Source organism: Diachasma alloeum, unplaced genomic scaffold (genome assembly GCF_001412515.2).
Source record: "Diachasma alloeum isolate Michigan unplaced genomic scaffold, Dall2.0 Dall_scaffold_00714, whole genome shotgun sequence".
Classification (NCBI taxonomy): Eukaryota; Metazoa; Arthropoda; class Insecta; order Hymenoptera; family Braconidae; genus Diachasma; species Diachasma alloeum.
Window position 1 is genome coordinate 4,547 of NW_021680845.1, and position 14,539 is coordinate 19,085.

A 14,539-nucleotide genomic window follows, 5' to 3' on the forward strand; every position below is an offset into this window, starting at 1 on the left:
CATTAATTTTTTTTGGTACTGTCGTTTTTCGCGATTATCTCGGAACCTATGAGAGATAGAGCCTTTAAACTTATTCCATTGCATTCCTGAGGAAATTTGGGTTCCGTATACGCAGATGGACGGCTTAGAATTGCGTTTTTCCACTTCCTAGGCCCTATACAAGATGGATTACATTAATTTTTTTTGGTACTGTCGTTTTTCGCGATTATCTCGGAACCTATGAGAGATAGAGCCTTTAAACTTATTCCATTGCATTCCTGAGGAAATTTGGGTTCCGTATACGCAGATGGACGGCTTAGAATTGCGTTTTTCCAATTCCTACACCCTGTACAAGATAAATTAGAAGTTAATATGTCGATTTTTCCAAAGGTTAGAGTACGCACAAGCATTTTGAGCGANATTAGAAGTTAATATGTCGATTTTTCCAAAAGTTAGAGTACGCACAAGCATTTGGAGAGAAAAGCCGAACAATTACGATATCTTGGAAATTTTGCCTGAACGGGTATGCATATCTTGATCGATTAAAATAGAGGACATTGAGACGAATATTTTGAAGAAAAAAATTATTGAAATCGGTCAGACAGTTTTCGAAAAATTTTCAAAAAACGATTTAGAAACGAATGAAGATTTCTCCAAAACAGCTGGCCCGATTGGGCAGCACCTTAGCACAGACTCCTTATTCATACCTATATCCTGACAAAATTTGAAAAATTTTGAAATTGGTTGGTCCTTTAATTCTTCGATTTTCTAAAAGTTGACTACCAGAGGTCGACCGTCGCTCATACACGCATGGCCGTAAAACTTCGGATTTTTACGTTTTAGACCATTTTACATCATTTCCAAGCAAAATTCGAAAATTAAAAAATAGAATCATTTCAGTGCTTTGATGAAATGAAATAANAATTAATTTTTTTTGGCACTTTGGTTTTTCGCGATTATCTCGGAAACTATGAGAGATAGAGCCTTAAAACTTATTCCATTCGATTCCTGAGGAAATTTGGGTTCCGTATAAGCAGATGGACGGGTCATAATTGCGTTTTTCCAATTCCTACACCCTGTACAAGATAAATTAGAAGTTAATATGTCGATTTTTCCAAAGGTTAGAGTACGCACAAGCATTTTGAGCGAAAAAACCGAACAATTACGATATCTTGGAAATTTTGCCTGAACGGGTATGCATATCTTGATCGATTAAAATAGAGGACATTGAGACGAATATTTTGAAGAAAAAAATTATTGAAATCGGTCAGACAGTTTTCGAAAAATTTTCAAAAAACGATTTAGAAACGAATGAAGATTTCTCCAAAACAGCTGGCCCGATTGGGCAGCACCTTAGCACAGACTCCTTATTCATACCTATATCCTGACAAAATTTGAAAAATTTTGAAATTGGTTGGTCCTTTAATTCTTCGATTTTCTAAAAGTTGACTACCAGAGGTCGACCGTCGCTCATACACGCATGGCCGTAAAACTTCGGATTTTTACGTTTTAGACCATTTTACATCATTTCCAAGCAAAATTCGAAAATTAAAAAATAGAATCATTTCAGTGCTTTGATGAAATGAAATAAAATTTGTTGAAATCGCGCCAGTCATTCTCGAGATATTGACGGTTGAAAAATTTCAACTTTCAATTGTAAATTTTAGTGACTCACGGGGCGTTGAAATCCTCATCTAGACGTCGAAATGCTCTCCAATGCCTCCAGAAGCTCGTCCCCATGAACATCACTTGCACGAAACACTTTCGAAATTAAAAACCGCACTAACATAACTGAAACTCCCATCTTACGTATTTATATACACATCGACAAAGAAATTCCCGAGAGCACTTTATCACTTGATTAACAAAAGAAAACATTATCACAATTCACAACACTAACATTCTAATAAATTCCTGTGTCCACTGATTTCATTCATCAACTAGGTTTATCACGTTTTGAATTTTTTAAAGAGTCATTGAATCTATCAAAACTGTTCAAACACTGGATTTGTCCAGAATTGCCTCCATGCGTCATCTCGTGGTGTCACAAATACGTCGGTCACATGGAGATTTCATATGTTCACCATTCGAGACGTTCATATCGTTTTAAATTTCGTAATTTATCGAACTATGCAACCATTGCCTTGTACCGTGACGGTCCATTATTATTATTAATTAATTAATTATCAGATTGTTAATTATTTTCGGCCATTTTACGAGTAATTTCTTCAACAATACGCGGTCATCGCCAAGGAACATCAGGGCAGCTACTTTGAATCTGCGCAAATACGTTGCGCAGACGTTTTTATTGTTTTCTCATGTGTAATTCTGTTTTTGTTTTAAAACCCGCAATTCATCGAAATAATAGTTGATTTGATGATTAAATTATTATTCTTCATTATTTAAACTATTTACAGCTTTTTTAAGTATTATTTTAATGATTTTACCCTTGATTTCGGATAAAATCCGGAGACGAACGCCGAAGACTCGAGACTAGTCGGCCATTTTTGTTGTGCGCAGAAATGTTGCGTAGAGATTTTTTCCATTCCCTCCTGGCAATTTTTGTTTTTACGTTCCAACACCCGCATTCATCGGAATAATCGTTGATTTCATGACCAAACTATTGTTGTCCATTGTTGTCAACTAATTATAGCATTTTTAACAATTATTTTAATGATTTTACCCTTGATTTCGTATAAAATCCGGAGACGAACACCAAAGCCTCGAGACTAGTCGGCCATTTTTGAAGTGCGCAGAGATGTTGCGCAGAGATTTTTCCCATTCTCTCCCGGCAATTTTTATTTTTACGTTCCAACACGCGCAATTCATCGAAATAATCGTTGATTTGATGATCAAATTATTGTTCTCCATTGTAGTCAACTAATCAGAGCATTTTTAAGAATTATTTCAACGATTTTACCCTTGATTTTCGAATAAAATCCGGAGACGAACACCAAAGCCTCGAGACTAGTCGGCCATTTTTGAAGTGCGCAGAGATGTTGCGCAGAGATTTTTCCCATTCTCTCCCGGCAATTTTTATTTTTACGTTCCAACACGCGCAATTCATCGAAATAATCGTTGATTTGATGATCAAATTATTGTTCTCCATTGTAGTCAACTAATCAGAGCATTTTTAAGAATTATTTCAACGATTTTACCCTTGATTTTCGAATAAAATCCGGAGACGAACGGCAAAGCCTCAGGACTTGTTGGCCATTTTTTTTATGTGCGCAAGGATTTTCCCGCGTATAGGATACTGCCCACGCTATTTCTCGACCCAGAAATACAGTTGGTCTCTCACATTTTTCACAATTTTTCACAAATCTATGGAAAGCCGTGAATGTGTACAGTTGCGGAAGTACTAACGCCCCCCCCCCCTTCGCATTAGGTTTTCCAAGGGAAGCCATATAAAAAGGATTTATTATTAATTATAAATAAATTGTTAGTTCCTAAACCACAAAATTACATTTCTTAACTATCCCAAATTGTTCCCAAATGATTGGAATTGGTTTCATCCTGAAATTGGTTATTTGGCTGCTAGCTGTATGTCCGCGGGCTACCTCTCGTTTTTTGCATTTTTCTTCTTGCCTGGCTTTGCCCCAGCTGTTGAGGGGGGAGAAGTGTAGAACAGTAGAAAAAGTGAGAATACAGTGAGAACAGAGGCTATCGTAATCTTGATAATTTTTACGTAAATAAGTTTGATAAATAGTTGTAGCGTGTGATTTATGTGTCTGTGGGACTCTTGGTGAGGTAAATATGGAGTATGCGGAGCCAGCTGACTCCAAGGAGCTCCTGGCCACCCTGGAGACGTACAGAAAGCTTGCCGATGATTTTACCAACCATGACACTATTTTAAAGGTCAGGGTTTATTTTCATATGTAAACATCAATGATTTTTGGGAGTGATTGACCATATTTGTTCGTAATCGGGAGCATTCTGAAGAATTTGGAATTCTTTCCAATGAATGGTAGTTTCTCTTTTTGTTTTTCACATCTCTAACCCACAAATGTAAATTGTTTATTCAGCAATAAAATGGATGATTTGCATGACCTGTAGGTGTTAGCAGGGGGTTATGTAGGGTTAAGGGCCTGCAACTGATTTTTCTCGATCATAAAGTTTTCATCCAGAGCAATGACATATTTAGATTAAATAAAACCGTGGATTTCTAATTTTTTTATTGATTTCATTAATATTCTAATTTGAAATTAATAAATTTATTCATCTCAAATAAATCAAATAAATCAAATAAAATGAATTTCTAACTGATGAAACTGTTATTTGTATCCAAAAAGTATTTTTTCTTATTCAAGAAACTAATATTTTACTGTAAATGAAAATCAACATCCTTAATGTTGATTTCTTTTTTTATCGAATGGGTTTTTTTATGGAAATAATCATGTTACAGGACAGGACAGTGCTATCTTACCTCGCATACGTCCTCGAAGTACCTGATCCTGATATTGTGGAGCTGGCACTTGATATTCTCGAGATATTCACAAAAAATGTTGAAAATTACGTTCACATAACCTCGACTTTTGGGGTACGAGAGGCACTCGAGGCTGTTATCAACAAGTACTGTATTGATACACCGAAATTAGCTAAACATGCACAGAGTGTCAAGGATGATATTGAGAGGATGAAACCGCCTATTTATAATTTGAGGAGCCGATGTAGGAGAGTTATTGAACCAAAGAAACTCAAGACTCATGTTATTGTGCTTCACGTCAGCGGTTTGTTACCTGTGAGTCTTTTTTTATTGACTGCGCTCGGATGAGATTGTTGGTTTTCACGACACTTCTTTATGATTTTTTTTTCATGATTTTTTTGTAGGAAACTAGAGCAGAGCTGGAAGCTACACTCATTAGAATTGAGGGACTTATTTCACTTGTTCTCGATGTCGAACATCAGAGGGTCACTATGAGAACTTTAGTTAATGTTACTGCTAGATCCATTGCTGAAGCAATTCAAGAAAACACTCAAAATATGGAAGCGAGATTAGTTACCAGAAATAAGTACAATCAAGAATTTTTAGTTAAACTGGTAAGTATTGAGAATTTGGGTAGAAGGGATTTGTTTTATTCCCCACATTTGATGACTGAATGACAACCCAAAGAATTTATATTGTATATTTTTATTTTTATTAATCAATTAATTACAGACCAGTGAAGAGAATGGAGAATCCAACGATTTTCCCGAATACTTGCCAGAGGAAGAGGACAACCAAGAGGACCAGAAAGAGGGTGTGGTGTCCCTCCTAACAGGCCTGAAACAGAGTGCCTCGACTCTCTACAAATCAACCGCTGAATTTTTGCACAATTCGTTCTACTGGTGAATCGCAGCCATGGCACATCCACAAAAAGAATATCAAAGATGAATCTTGATCAGTCGTTTCTATGCTCGAAGCAAAAACGACGGCTCTCATCCCATAGAAAAATCATGGCCCTCGTCCCCCGACTGCTAGTGATTTTATCTCCATTCGTTCCTGTGACTGTTCATCTAGCATTTTATCCATTTAAACTAGTTTTGATTGATTTTTTTTTGTCTCAAAAATTAAAACAGTATTAAGATATGCAGCTGTTGAAGGGGCTTTCTTGCTGATGAACTGGATTATTGTTAATTCGTTGTTATTGGATGATACCTGAAGACTGTGTTGATGAACACGCATTTTTGATCAATTTGGGACGAGACAATGAATGGGAAATAATCTGTTGAGAGTTATTTTTTAATCGATTAAATGCAAATGTTGTAATTATATAATAGACTTTAAATGTCCTCGGCGTTACTCAATGAGAGAGTTTACAGTACTTTCTACAGATGACTACTAAGACAACTCTTAGAGGCTTATTTTGTTAATTTCAGACATCTGGATTAAATTGTTCAGAGGGGCTGGATAATCATGAACCAAAAGAAAATCAGGAGTAAAGAAACTTTACTATTAGAGCTAAATTATTCAAATACATTACTCTTAAATTATTCGTACTGCTACATGAAACAATGAAAAAAAAAAGAATTTCCAAGACGAACCAGTGGAAATTTAGCTGCCAATTTTTCAATCTTGTTCGTACAGAGTTCATTCTCTCGGCTGTCGTGCAGTTGTTACAATATCAAGGGAATTTATTGTATTGTCAAAATTGTACATCATACGAAAGATATAAATTTCTAAGGCAATAATTTGTTGACTCTGCCGCAGGTACAATAATTCGTTAAACTTTTCATTTAGAAGTTGGTTATTTTGGAATTTAAGGCACTCTAGTGCATCAGAATAAAATAGTCAATAGTATAATTCAATAATCTAAATACACTGGATTTGAGAGATTAATTCTCACAGCTGCTAACATTTTCCTGAAAATCAAAAATCTTTAGATCTGAAGTTTTTTTAAAGCTATCATTTCGCCAATTGTTCAATACAATTCTACAAAATTTTACAATTATTGCATAGATACTGATTCGTCCGTTATTTCGTCTCTAATAATTTAATCCTACATCATAAATTTTGGGCGGCACGCGTGTATATATAAATACTATTCCTTTTGAAATGAGTAACCATAATTGCACGATCCTTCCATAATCATTCCTCCATTGTTACTTTCCCCTGAGCGAAAGGACCCCTATAAATTCCCCAGAATCCTTTGCCAGGTTATTAATTCATGAGATCCAAGGAAAAAAACTTCATAATTTATGTACACTCTTGTCGTAGTCGCAATTGAATAGATTACTTTTAATTTCTTTTTTCTTGTTTTGTACAAAAAGAAATAATGAGCAAACACTCGAGGAAAAATTTGAGTCAACATCATCCTCACAGTCATGCATTCTTTACGAGAGAAAAACAAATAAAAAGACATTCAGTCATTCACACATAATTGTACTTATTTCATATCGGAGACATTTAGCACGAGGATTTATAAACAATATCTGGATTTCAATTTTCATCAGACTATCAAGATTTATAATCCCAGATGATTGTTTATACGCCTCAATGCCAATGAAAAACCATCTCCCGTCTATCACCGAACTACACGTAAACCTCGAACACAATGCTACACTTGTACCAAAGAGAAAAACATTATGTACAAAATAGAAATTAACCCAATACCTATGTACAACTTAATACTTTCATTTTAAAGTACAGAAAGACAATGTCTCTTCATCTAATCTCATATCTCCTTCACCCCATCATGAACTGGATCTTTGAAAATATAGTCCAGCTACCGGAATTTCTCAAGTAATAACATTCATTACATAATAACTAGTGTTTAAGGGCTTACAGCTATTTCTCGATCACCTGATCGTTTAACGTACATGTAAGGGGCTTCAGACATTTTATTGGCATTTCGAGTGGCTCGACGGTAAGCACGCTGGACGTCTGGATTACTCTCAAGCGTCGAGGAATGGCTGGAAGGCGGGTGGGAGTATTCAGATGTATTTTCCTCGTCTGACACTAGACCACGATCGATACTGCTCAATGGATTTTGCTTTATTCTTCTTAACCTGCAGCCCGGCCCTATTGGTCTTCTTGTTGCACTGAAATATACAAAACCAAATTATTACGGCAAAAACAATCATTTCTAACAACTTGTATTCAAAATCAATTGAATTAATTGTGACATTGAATTTATCACCACCAATGTTCAAATTATATTAAAAATTTAGAGGAATTAGGATGTGAAAGGTGCAATGATGGCTTAAATATTGAAAAATTGATTGAGGAAATGGTAAATTCATTGAAATGACTTCCAAATAACTGAAAAATTCAAGACAATACTTGCCGAATTCTGACCATCATCTCAAAATGCAACTAAATGCCAACAATTTCCCCTTAAAATTGTGGGTGAAATCATTCATCAGTGCACTCACCTTCGTCTTCTAAGTGAATAATTAAACCCATATCTGACCGATGCATCTCCATCCTCATCAGACCACCCCTCCTCTCCCCCATCGTCCTCAGAATCGATATCAAACTCGTCATTATCATTCTCCCCAAGCCTATCAATCCCATTATCATTCTCGTCCTCAGCATCCCCACAAGCTGCCTCCTGCTCGGCCTCATCACTGGTCCCGCCAACCGCCCCATTCCTACCCATACCATAATGTAAGCTACCAAAACAAAAAAAAGACCCAAATAAATAAAAAACGAAGCGAGAAACGCGGGTGATGAATATATCCAGTGCATTTATTTCTAACGAATAAAGACACTAATAAAAACACGGAAAAAAACAATGAATAATTACCCATGCATGGTGACGTCGTCGCAGTTGCCATTGTCCACAGGTGACAGGAGTCTATTAGCATTAATAATCTCCGAGACTTTCCTCTCCAGTGTCTCAAGATGCTCATCATCGCTGTCTTTGATCCTCTCGTTCCCATTAGATCTATTCTCAATAGAACATCCCTCAGGGCTAGAGCACATGCCCTCGAACATTCCCTTATCAACAACATCCAAACAATTGCCATTAACGGATTTGGGGAGGGACCTGGGGGGTGAGTACTGCACTCCCTTCGAGTGACAACAAATGCCAAGACTCTCGATGGACTCGCTGATGCTCGTGATGTCAGTCTGGGTCTGATGATCCACGTACTTGAGACTCAATTCCCCACTCTTCCTCTCCCTGTGTGGACTCGACCTGGGACTGGCCGAGGCTATCCCCCCCGAGCCCACCCTCCTGTGCCTGTACTTCTTCTGTTTAAAGCTAGAGTTTGAATTAGCACTGGGAAGTACAACAGTCTCAGGCTGATTAGAATTATTCAACTGGGTGCAGAGGGTTGCCTTCATGGGACTTGTGGGTGTATCCTGAGGAGATGGAGGTGTAGTCGGTGTCGTTGAGCTCGACTGAACCAGATTGTTCCTCCTCTTGGGTAATCTCTCCTTGAACGGCAGGAGAGGATGCACGAGACGTTTTCTGTACTGTTTGCCACCAGACTGCTGTTCTCTCTTCGTTATATCACGTTCTCGTTGCTCCATCTGAAGGTAAAACGCACTCAGTTCCAGGTAAAGGTTGTTGGTGACCTCGAGTTTACGCTCGTAGTGCTCTCTGATGTCCTGGGCATGTCGCAGTTCACTCTCCCTCTGCCTGATCAAGTCAGCCTCGTACCTGGAGCCATTGGAGCTGTTAGTCTGCATCTGCTTCATGTGGACTCTGATCTCCTCCTTCCATGTCTGCTGGGTCTTGAAGTACTCCTCGGACTTGGTACAGAGGACCTCGACAGCTGCTATCTGAAGGTGAACCTCGATGTGTTTGAATGAGGGTCGATTCCTGGGTTTTGCTGCCCAGCATTGTTGCACCAAGAGTTTATAGCCCTCGGGGCAGCTCGCTGGGATTGGAAGGTGCAGGGAGTTGTTGCCAACCCCCCAGATGATGGCTGATGAGTCCACATCTTTGTAAGGTACTTCACCGCTCAAGAGCTCCCATAAGACCACTCCGTAGGACCAAATGTCTACTTTCTCGGAGCATGGCTCATTTCGAATTATCTCTGGTGCCATCCAGGCTACAGTCCCTGCGAAACTCATTCTCGTGCTGATTTCATTCCACTCACGGCTCGTACCGAAGTCTGATATTTTCACTACCTCACCCTGACCGATCAACACGTTGGGGCTTTTTAAATCTCGGTGGATTATCTTGTGTGCGTGCAGGTAGGCCATTCCCGCTGCTATTTGTTTAGACCACGAGACGAGACGAGGTGGGGGGACCTTTTCTCCTCCTCGCAGGAGGTCGTAAAGAGGCCCATAGGGACAGTACTCCATTACTATGCAGTAGCAGGGGGCCTGAGTGCAAACTCCACGGAATTTAACGACGTTCGGATGATTGAGTTTACGCAGATGACGTATGTCGGTTTCACGAGGTTCGCGTACCTTTTTTACGGCTACTATTTCTTTGTTGAGGAGGCCTCGGAACACTGCGCCCTGCGCACCCGAGCCCAGCCACTCAAGGTCGCTTATTGTCTCGAAGAGGATCTCCCAGTGATCATCTGGGGAGAAAAATTCATGGGTTTGTTTGGGTTCAATGGGACTGAAACTGTTGGAGATAAGATAAGAGGGGCATTTGTGAATAGAATTGTTTGGTTTTTAGTTTTGGCAATTGGGTGAATGGGAAAGAACTCGGGAGGAGTGGTTCTGTTGGCAAAGTAATAAAACGTCGTCAAAAAAATGTTATATTCATTTTTACTTGTAAAATGTTGACGCATCTTTCAATAGCGACATAGCCTTGTTTTTACAAGATACTTGTCAAGTTGAGCACAACATCGATTTGGATGAATTCATAAATTCCGGAATAAGTGGCGTTGGGAATATCGAAAGACCGTTTCATAATTGAGGAATTCGCCAATGAAAAATGTTTTGAAATTTCCATGAGACAATGTGTTGAAAAATTTAATAATCAACGATTGAAATGTATATTCAATCGATTTGAAATGATGATTCAGTGGATTTGTTAATGAGGTGATTGTCTAGGAAATGACTGGGTTTAGGAGAACATGTCGAAGCTGACTCCATTTCCAATATTAAATCCCTTTATGATTCCCCCGAGACAATCGTAGAATTTCCTTATTTACCTGGACTTCCTTTCATTTTTTCACTGACGACCGGCTTCGAGATGAGCGTCCACACTGGTTTCATGCACCCCAGGATGCCCTCCATCCAGCTCGGCTTCTGGGTCTCCATGGTTCCAGAGCTCTGTCCATTCTGGCTGGTGTCCTCCGAACTCTCACTCTTGGAATCCCCAGGGGGATCGTATCCAGCCTCATGTTTAATCCCCTGGTCCTTTATGCCCCCTATCGAAAGGCTCGAGCCCACAGCAATGTTACTCAGCTGACCCAGTTCGTCTTGAATGCACAGCATGCTGGAATAACGAAACAAACCATTGCTTCTCAAGTATAAAAAGAGAATGACAATTGTCAAGGCTTTACTCTCAAGAATAAATCAGGGACGTGCTCCAATTATTTCGGAGCAATGTTTTCAAGTTATTGCTCACCTGGGTGCAACCTTCTCGACCCCCGACTGTCGGACATTCGTCTCATCTCGCTCTTTTTTGGTGAAAAATCGAGCGAGCACCATTGTTTGCTATTTAACACGCACATACGATGATTTTTGCACTTTCTCATAAGAGAAAATCGATGGGAGTGAGTTGTCTTCCCTCGCCAGAGGCACCGTATTATAATTACTTTTTTGTGTTTATTTTTTTTTCCTCGCAGAGGGAACAAAAAAGAGCGCTTGTATGGGTAAGATTCCCCCAATCAATTTCTTATCACGTCAATTGACCCCTCGAATTCTAGGTACCCAGGGTGATTATTCAGGCCTTCCCCATGGTATCCTCACTATCCTCGAAAATGCAATTGCACTCTAAAGTTTTACTATCAAACATAATCGCTTGGAGTGAATTTTTTCACGACGACCTTCCCGAACATTCATTCCAGGGGCTCCTCACACCCGTTGTTTTCAACTACTGTCGTTACGTAGTTTATCTACACACGAGGGAATTTACACATGCACTCTACTCTCGTTCATATAAGTGAGATCAGGCCACGCACAATTACAAATGCAATATGGTTGACTGCAGCGCCGAGTGGTACGAGATATCGCTTTAGGAATGCAAAAAGAGAAAAATTGTTTGATAAAAAAAAAGTGAGGAAAATACAGGGACATGGGGGAGGTGAATGGGTAGATTGCGGGCTGGATGGGAAGAATGTATTGAGTATTTATCGGGTTCGATTGGATTGCCTCGAGAGGTCGTTAAGTATCAACAGTGGACTGACGTTTAGTGTTGTGTCAACAAACATTTAAATTTAATTTTTTTAAGAATGGAGGAGTTACATGATTTATCTCCTTAGGTGGGTGGAAAATCGTTCACGCTCATTCGTTAAAATATAAAGTTTTAATGAGAGAATATCTTGGGGTTCTCCTCAAGAAGTTTGGTATTTAGTTTAAGTTCAAAGATCTTTATCAAAAACTCTCAATGAAGTAGTTTTTTTTAGTAAGTAAATATCGAGGAATGTGGGAGAGATGGCTGAATTTGTATCAAAATATTTTGTTTAGAGCCGAGCTTAATCTTCGAAAAATCTTCTTATGCCATTTACTACTATTTTTATATTTATACACTAGTGTTGAAATTATCATAAATGAATATCCCGAAATTTAAGAGAGAGAATCCTCAAACGTAAACAAAAATGATAGTTTACCTGTTGGGAAATTCCTCAGCCTCAGCCGGTGATGTTGACAGTACCAGTGGATTAACAATAATCCCAGAGGAGGAGGGCATGGGCGACGAGGAAGTTGATCCGGTGCTCTTGATCTTGGGTTGAAAATCGAAGCCATAGCTGTCGTGGGAGCGATTCACCTCCGCTTCCGCTCCGGGTGTCCTCATCTCTATTTGTTCTTGAATGTTCCTTATTTAATCAGGACAGCAGCAGCTTCAGCCGAGAATTCCAAAACCTTAAAAACAGAATACATTATCGATGGAATGATTGGAATTTTCGTACAGGTGAGCGGTTTAGGTAGAACGGTGGAGGCGAGAGTGGAACGCGATCGAGGGGTTCTGAGGGCGATGAGTCACTTCTCAGAGTAAATGCTAATGACCTGTTTTTTGAGTACATAAAGTCTCGATAAAAGTTATCTCACTTGTTACTCAATAAGTGAAGTGGTAATTAACTCTTCGATTGTTGTTATTTTTCAGCTGAAGAATAAGCCTTTTATGAATTGCATTCTATAAGAGGATGTCTTGTCACTCAGAGAAAAAGTTTATTTGAATTTATTTAATTAAATTTATTTATTTGAAATGAATGAATCATTCATTTCATACAATTTGTTTCATTGCATTGGAAAATTACAATTTTCAAGGAATATACTGTAAATTTCACTCCATTTAACGCATTTTTTTAAAAGTTTCGATAGAATACGCTGCACCATTTTCGAGCAAAATTTCAACAGGACTTTTTCTCCTACAGAATAACTGCAAAGCCATTAAATAAAAATAGTTCGTCAATCCGGCATTGAAATCTCCGAAAACCTCTCAACTTCTACCATAAATAATCGTCCTCGAGCGATTAAATCCGTAGACTGCGTTGAACCCCGACAAATAATTTTTTACGCCCCCAAGAGGGATGAATATGAGTGAGGGGTGACTGTGCTATCTGCGGGGGATGGAATGCCAAGAACATCTTTATTTTCCTCCCAACAATAGAGATAGCGACGCACCAAAGGAGGCGCCACGCTGCCCCTACGGTCATTTTGACCGTGAAGATGAGAAAAAAAAGAGAAAACGAAAACAAGTGTTGGCAAGCAGAAGGAGAGAGCTGGGCATTTTCAGAATGGTGGGCAGTGCCGTATCTACACTTGCGCACCTGCAGTTCACTATGAAGCCAGAAGCACGATTATAGTTTATGAATGAATTGATTTTATTTTGAATCAACCGCATAAACTCAAAGCCCGATTTAAAAAATTAAGAAACAAAATTAAAGCAAATTCATTCTACGAAAAAGTAAAAAAATATTCGAAAGTGTTTATAATCACCTTTAAGAACTGTCGGGAGTAGTTGATCTCTCAAACATCCTCATATCCTCCAAGAAACACGTGCTACAGCATTTCGATCAATTAAACCACCGTTTTTCCCTAAATCTGCTCAAAAATATCGAAAAATCCAGTTGCACACTGAAAAAACAGCTCCGAAATCTTGAAAAAACTATAAGCTTCACGTTTTGACACTTCACATTTGTTTTTTCTGTCACAACAAACAGGTTCTGATGCTTGGCACTGGCAATCACTTGGAAAAACTTGTCTAAATTCTATGAAATCTCAAAAACTCGCGGAATAACTTGAATAGGGTTGAAAAAATGGTTCAACCCCGTTCGAAATTGACAGTTTGTCGATGCGCGTCCAAGTGTATCCTACAAAATGGCGTAACGTACTAAATAATCAGGCAATGTTCCAGCACTCGGAGTAACGCACTTGCACTGCTTGTTCTCTAACCGAGATTCATTCGATTATGCGAGGGAAAGGAGCACTGGGAGGCCTTCGGTGTCCTTTTCCAGACGGTTACTACTCTTTCTCGGGGTCGTATTATTACAGAATTGACAACAATGCAGCGGCACCCGAAGTAAATCGCGTCTAGCGTCCTGCGGCGAGCGTATTCCCACCCCTCGATTTTGTTGGAGTGTAAGGTGGTAGTGGTGGGGCCGTACAGTCTGGCGCTGGGAGAGAGAAAGGAGAGTGGAAAAATAAGGGTGGCGATGGCTGTAGGTGGTATGAAGGGTATCGACGCCGTGGTGGACGCTACAGCAGCGGCGGCGGGGCGTGCTACCGAGTGGGGGGGGAGAAAAAGGTGTAGGATCGAAAAACCAGGGACGAAGCTAGAGAGTTAACACGATGAAGATAAGATTTTTAATACATTTTCTGTTATTTTTATCTTCATTGAAGGCCTTCCTGATGAAGTTACCAATTTGTACATTCATCCATTTTTAAGAGAGGAAAATTGTTTCGTCATTGTTTGCATGCTCAAAGTTTCAACGAATTTTTAGTTATTTTTGTCTTCATTGGAGTTTTTACAGACATTGTGGATTTTTATGTACAGGCTTC

The 14,539-nt window shown here is 39.1% G+C and overlaps 2 protein-coding genes across 4 annotated transcripts; one reads left to right on the plus strand and one right to left on the minus strand.

Annotated features, from left to right (window-relative positions):
* The first annotated feature begins 3,315 nt into the window (after positions 1-3,315).
* LOC107044371 (armadillo repeat-containing protein 1) lies at positions 3,316-6,834 on the plus strand. Its single transcript, XM_015266230.2, has 4 exons — positions 3,316-3,837; positions 4,385-4,720; positions 4,810-5,019; positions 5,138-6,834. Exons 1-4 carry the CDS (start codon positions 3,736-3,738, stop codon positions 5,309-5,311), a joined length of 822 nt encoding a protein of 273 aa, XP_015121716.1. The 5' UTR covers positions 3,316-3,735; the 3' UTR covers positions 5,312-6,834.
* On the minus strand, positions 5,892-14,070 carry LOC107044370 (mitogen-activated protein kinase kinase kinase 13). Of its 3 annotated transcripts, XM_015266227.1 has the most exons (6): positions 13,478-14,070; positions 12,148-12,400; positions 10,525-10,811; positions 8,208-9,942; positions 7,834-8,073; positions 5,892-7,500 (listed from the first exon to the last, which is right to left on the minus strand). In XM_015266227.1, the coding sequence occupies exons 2-6, from the start codon at positions 12,330-12,332 to the stop codon at positions 7,233-7,235; spliced, it is 2,715 nt and encodes a 904-aa protein (XP_015121713.1). In that variant the 5' UTR covers positions 12,333-12,400; positions 13,478-14,070; the 3' UTR covers positions 5,892-7,232. The 3 variants fall into 3 exon arrangements, with proteins under 3 accessions (XP_015121713.1, XP_015121715.1, XP_015121714.1); XM_015266229.1 differs by lacking the exon at positions 7,834-8,073; XM_015266228.1 differs by lacking the exons at positions 12,148-12,400; positions 13,478-14,070 and adding an exon at positions 10,944-11,610.
* Between the last annotated feature and the right edge of the window lie 469 nt (positions 14,071-14,539).

Coding starts and splice junctions, on each gene's coding strand:
- LOC107044371 (XM_015266230.2), top strand. CDS start 3,736: ATGGAGTATGCGGAGCCAGCTGACTCCAAGGAGCTCCTGGCCACCCTG. Junction 3,838..4,384: donor ACCATGACACTATTTTAAAG/GTCAGGGTTTAT, acceptor ATCATGTTACAG/GACAGGACAGTGCTATCTTA. Junction 5,020..5,137: donor AAGAATTTTTAGTTAAACTG/GTAAGTATTGAG, acceptor AATTAATTACAG/ACCAGTGAAGAGAATGGAGA.
- LOC107044370 (XM_015266227.1), bottom strand. CDS start 12,332: ATGAGGACACCCGGAGCGGAAGCGGAGGTGAATCGCTCCCACGACAGC. Junction 10,812..12,147: donor GCTGAGGAATTTCCCAACAG/GTAAACTATCAT, acceptor TCGTTATTCCAG/CATGCTGTGCATTCAAGACG. Junction 7,501..7,833: donor TATTCACTTAGAAGACGAAG/GTGAGTGCACTG, acceptor TGTATATTTCAG/TGCAACAAGAAGACCAATAG.